Below are 6,019 nucleotides of genomic sequence, written 5' to 3'. Positions count from 1 at the left end.
TACGAATATATTTATGTCATATAAATATATGTACTTTTTGAACGATGTATTATACAACAATCGTAGCCCCTAATCTTATATTTAAAATATTTGTTAGGAAATAATAAGATTTATAGTAGATCCATAAGGATCTGAATAGTCCTTAGCTCTGTATAATATGTATACACTGGTTCCCGGATATTTTTGCGCTGCGTAACGATATGCAAATATGTAGACACGGAGCCCAGCTTTGTAACACTCAACCGGAAGTTTATTGTCGGACATTATTTTTCGGAGAAAAGACGCTTCACCTTTTCTGTAGAATGACCAAGCGTAGCGTTTGATTAGTTAACGTGATTTGCGACAGAAATCTTGTATGTTCGCACATTAAAGGAAAGGCACGAACAATAAACATAGCAGAATATTAACAATGTCACAACCATCGCAATTCATCCAAGGTAGGCGAATTTTGCAAAGCTCACTTTGCTCATCTGTAACCAGCTGGAATGTCCCGTAATATTAGAGCTGCATCCCTTACTCAGTTTCAATAAATGCAGTTAAAGTTTCTACTCTGAAAGAAGATCTGACTCTAACGTTGTATTTGGGAAATAATAAACAAGAAAGTTGTATTTTTGGAAAACTGCATGCTACATGGCTACTTGGAAAAAAAACTCAAAAGAAGTTGAGAAAATGACTAGCATGCATTTGTTTTGTTTAATATGATTAAACAGATGTCTTACAATTTTTGGGTCACTGTTATTGTTTTGGTTTATCAAAACATAAATACAAAAACAATTGCCTCGTAAGCCAATCAAATGCCCTGGAATCACTTGCAACATATTTATTGTGAGATAGACACAATTTTTATGGATAACAACTTCTTTAATACTGTAAAAAGTGACGTTTCGGTATAGATCCTTATACTGTTGTCAAGCAAGACTAAGGATCTATACCGAAACGTCGCTTTTTACTGTATTAAAGAAGTTGTTATCCATAAAAATTGTGTCTATCTTGTCATGCGCCAACTTCTAAGTAATGCCTATCAAACAAGTTATATTTATTGTGCAATTATACAATAAATGTAGTTTTATCCTGTTTACAATGAAGATTTTCTGAACTAATACATTGGAATAATGTCTCCTCCCAGGGATGATGGGACCAGTGAATATGGCCAACATGAATTCCTATGGGAATATGACCTCAGTGGGAGGAGGAAATAGACTTGACCCAGCAAACAACAACATGCCATTGAGCTTCAACACAGGGAAGAATAAACCACCGATGGCCAGAAGCAGTAATGAGTATGGGGAATCAAGTCGACAAGGTAACCGCAACCTGTGTGAAGTTTCAGCACATTACCATGAAGACCATGTTTACGTGTCAAAGGATAAATTTTTTTGAAGAATGTAAGGAATGTATGAATTGATTTTTAAATGATGGTATTAATGTTAAGCCTGTTGCATTGTCTGAGAGGCAGAAAGCAATGTAAAGTGTACTGTAATGTTTGTATTCAATTACACAACCATGCCTGTTAAATGTGAACTATAATAATTTTATTGATATGCTTCAAAAACTTAGATACTAGGGACACTTTGTAATCAATAGAGCCTGGGTTTTGTAACTCCATATACATGATATAATCAATAACATTCAGGCAATTTTTAGTATGTTAATCATGTTCTTACTGGCTGAAAAAACTGTAAAATACTTGATAGTTTAGAAGTTTTTGAAGCTTTAAAAAAAAAGGTCTCTTTAGCTCCATTAAAAGTTACTATATGTTGCTAAGCCCTACACATTTGTCTACAGTTATCCCTGACGAATCCCCCTCCAGCACAACAGAGGGCATGATGCAACAGCAACAGCAGCAGCAGCAGCAGGGGAACATGATGCAAGGTAGCAGTGATATGTACAACATGGGATACGGAGGACACATGGGATACGGTGGAGATCCCTCTATGATGATGATCGGTTCTATGATGAACCAGGTAGGGATCTGCTATGGGTGTTGAAGTTACTTGAACAAATGTGCTGCCATGACATGTATCCCTGTGTGATGGGTTGTCGGACGCTTAAGAAACATCTGTAGATTTCTCGCTTATCACACAAACAACTGTAAAAAAATCTCACTCACTTAAGAAGACATTTTTATTTTAAAATCAAGCCATCATCTGAGTAGTTTCTTTGAGAGGCATTTAGGAGTAAGTACTAAGTAAGGATAAGATATATGGATGAACCAGTTCTTTATTACACTCGGGCATCGTTTCGGTGTAGGTTGTAAGACCATTATCAAGCTAGTGATTAGAGATTTTCCATAGCCGGTGTGAAGTACTGCTATGCAACCTTGGCCATTTATTCGACATTCTAGAATATTATTCTTTGTCAGTTTCAAATTCAATTCAAGAAATATATTTTCAATGAGTAGTATGGAATGGTACTCACCATTTTGAATATAGGTCTTTAGCAACTCTTGCTTGTCGTAAGAGGTGGTCAGGCTCACTGATTTGTTTGATGAATGTCATTGTATTCCATTTGCGTAGATCCATGCTCATAATGTCAATCCCTGGATTGTCTTTTCCACACTCGATTATTTACAGACCACCATCATATAGCTGGAATATTGCTGAGTGTGGCACTACACAACAAACAAACAAACAAACAAACAAACAAACAAAACATGATGTAGCCTGGTATTCCAGGAATCATACTTCCCGTTTCTTGTTTCAGTACGGCATGAACATGATGGGCCAGATGGGCCCCATGCCAAGTTACGCAGAGAGAGAAGTGATCACACTCAAGAGCTGTGTGCTGTACCCCCCTCCCCCAGGTAATCTCCAACACCCACTGTTGCTATGATACTCTGCCATTGAGACATGCCAGTAGTCCAAAGCCTGAGTCTGCTCAAGTTAACTTTGGTCTACTAGTCTTAAATAAGACCCATATGTAACGATTGCGATTCACTGAAACAGACGAGGACAGTCAGGTTTGGTCTACTAGCCTTAACTAAGTCCCATATGTAACGATTGCGATTCACTGAAACAGACGAGGAGTCAGGTTTGGTCTACTAGTCTTAAATAAGACCCATATGTAACGATTGCGATTCACTGAAACAGACGAGGACAGTCAGGTTTGGTCTACTAGCCTTAACTAAGACCCATATGTAACGATTGCGATTCACTGAAACAGACGAGGACAGTCAGGTTTGGTCTACTAGCCTTAACTAAGTCCCATATGTAACGATTGCGATTCACTGAAACAGACGAGGACAGTCAGGTTTGGTCTACTAGTGTTAACTAAGACCCATATGTAACGATTGCGATTCACTGAAACAGACGAGGACAGTCAGGTTTGGTCTACTAGCCTTAACTAAGTCCCATATGTAACGATTGCGATTCACTGAAACAGACGAGGACAGTCAGGTTTGGTCTACTTGCCTTAACTAAGACCCATACGTAACGATTGCGATTCACTGAAACAGACGAGGACAGTCAGGTTTGGTCTACTAGCCTTAACTAGGAACCATATGTAACGATTGCGATTCACTGAAACAGACGAGGACAGTCAGGTTTGGTCTACTAGCCTTAACTAAGTCCCATATGTAACGATTGCGATTCACTGAAACAAACGAGGACAGTCACTTGGGCCCAATAGACCAAATCCATGCAGTGTGCTGTACAGAGTTCTAATCCTTGGTTTGCAAGCACCAGCCCACGCTAATGGGTTTCCTATCACATAGACAGTTTGTGGCCAAATGTTTTAGTTCACAGGCCCAAACTTGGCTCTTTGCATCATTTTCAGTTGATTTCCATTCAGTGCCATCATATGGACTGTTGATATTAGCTGCACTGTCAAGACTGAACAGAATTTGAGGGGCGGTCGGGTAGCCTCGCTCGTCACGCCGAAGACCTGGGTTCGATTCCCGACATGGGTACAATATGTGAAGCCCATTTCTGGTGTCCCCCGCCGTGATATTGGTGGAATATTGCTAAAAGCAGCGTAAAACCAAACTCACTCACTCACTCACTCACTCACTCACTCACTCACTCACTGAACAGAATTTAATTAGTTTGGCGCTTTGGACTAGTGGCTTAAGACACAGACTGTATTAAACTTGCATTGCTTGATAAAAGAGAAATACTGTTCAAGACGGCATTAAGCCCAGTTCCCGGGATGAATCAATCTCATTGGACAATCTCTTTGACAACATTTATGTATATTATACAAAAACAACATTTAATAATAATATGAATATTTTGCATATTAATAATGTGTCAAATCCATACACGAAGGAGCTACATTATTACCTGGTTAATGGTTCAGTGTGCCCTCCATTTTCATTCTCAGCTCCCTGGGGAGTATACAACCCAACTTGCCTGAGAGGCGTCATTTACTGGTGAGTGACCAGATATATGTTGAACATAGGTTGTAGAGGTCTCGTATATGTGATGATATTAAGTTATGGATTATTTATGGTTTGGGCGATATTTAATCTTTCACAGGTGCCCCTCCTCGGAGTGTGCGAGAGCGTCCACCCGGTTGCCGCACAGCTTTCATTGGCGGACTCCCTGAGAACACAACTGAAGAAATCCTGCAGGAAGTGTTTGAGAAGTGTGGCAACATCGTCAGCGTGCGACTCAGCAAGAAGAACTTCTCCCATATCAGATTCGAGTTTCATGACAGTGTTGAGCGGGCTCTCTTCATCTCAGGTAGACACGCCAGCCCTCACAGGCACTAGTGTAGTGGAATAGGGGCGGTCGGGTAGCCTAGTGGTTAAAGGGTTCGCTCGTCACGCCGAAGAACCGGGTTTGATTCCCGACGTGGGTACAATGTGTGAAGCCCATTTCTGGTGTACCCTGCCGTGATATTGCTGGAATATTGCTAAAAGTGGCGTAAAACCCTACTCACTCACTCACTGTAGTTGAATAGACCAACATTGTGTCATTGGGCACTGTTGGGATGCCATGATAGTTAGTATGATGTTGCATCGTTTGGTTGCTAATTAAGGAGGCTGAGGTGGCCTAGGGGTTAAAGTGTTCACTCATGCTGAAGGCCTGGGTTTGATTCCCTTGTATGGGTAAAATGTGTGACCCCCATTTCGGGTGTCATTTGCTGTTAATGCTGGAATGATGATAAAAGCGGTGTAAGTCCTCTCTCACGACCTCACTTTGCAAATTAGGATCAGTATACACACAAACTCAGATATGTAAGGGCAGCATCATGATATAACATAGTCACAAATATTTGTATTGTGATGCATGTCTGACCTGATATCATGAAAATAGGTCAGAGCTTATTCACATGATGAACCTTCAGAGAAAAGAGACCACCTCCCAGGGTCTAGTGAATTGAATGTTCAGGGGTTAAATCCCTTGCCGCATCAAACCAAAAGACGTTAAAACTTGTTGTTACCCTGCCTGGTTGTTGGCAATAAGGGAATAAAACAAGGACTTGTCGGCTCAGAATCAGTATACTGTGTCCCTTTCCGTGGTCTAGTGGTACAGCGTCGGCCCGGAGAGAGGAAGGTTTGGGGTTTGATCCCCGGCCGCGTCTTACCAATATGTGTTAAAAGATGGTACTTGTTGTTACCCTGCCTGATATTCTGCATAAAGGCGAAAACAAGGAATGAGTGTACTGTGTCTGAGTGGGGTATTCATGTTACATAATCAGTACAGGCAGCCACACAGACATACACACAATCATGCATGTTGCCTGTGTAAGTCAAAAGATCTTGGACGTGACGTTAAACCCCATTTCATCTCACCTGTAGGAAAAGAGGAAATGCTGCTATCAAATGTTGGTTAACTATATGAATAAGAATCTGTTTTTGGTATTTATGTTGAAATTTTTGTTTGTCTGGAATAAACATCCATTGATTGACAAAATGAGCATCGATCCATGCAATTGGAATACGATGACCTGCATCAACCAAGTCAGCTAGCCTGACCACCTGCTCTTGTTGGTTTCCCTTGTGACAAACCTGGATTGCTGAAGACCAATTCTAACGTAGATTTGCATGGAAATATTGTAATCTTGAAAATTGTAC

At 40.5% G+C, this 6,019-nt stretch overlaps 1 protein-coding gene across 2 annotated transcripts in view; it reads left to right on the top strand.

Moving 5' to 3' along the window:
• The first annotated feature begins 257 nt into the window (after positions 1-257).
• Positions 258-6,019, top strand: part of LOC139441824 (ecto-NOX disulfide-thiol exchanger 2-like) — a 31,935-nt gene continuing 26,173 nt past the window's right edge. For both annotated transcript variants that reach the window (XM_071222581.1, XM_071222580.1), the window contains exons 1-5: positions 258-437; positions 1,127-1,303; positions 1,786-1,964; positions 2,704-2,803; positions 4,476-4,682. In XM_071222581.1, coding sequence (XP_071078682.1) covers positions 410-437; positions 1,127-1,303; positions 1,786-1,964; positions 2,704-2,803; positions 4,476-4,682 — 691 coding nt within the window. In that variant the 5' untranslated portion in view covers positions 258-409. The remainder of the gene's footprint in view (positions 438-1,126; positions 1,304-1,785; positions 1,965-2,703; positions 2,804-4,475; positions 4,683-6,019) is intronic.

This window comes from Haliotis cracherodii, unplaced genomic scaffold, assembly GCF_022045235.1.
Source record: "Haliotis cracherodii isolate W230 unplaced genomic scaffold, xgHalCrac1.p SCAF_45, whole genome shotgun sequence".
In the NCBI taxonomy this organism is placed as follows: domain Eukaryota; kingdom Metazoa; phylum Mollusca; class Gastropoda; order Lepetellida; family Haliotidae; genus Haliotis; species Haliotis cracherodii.
This window is presented reverse-complemented; position numbering and strand designations above follow the sequence as displayed.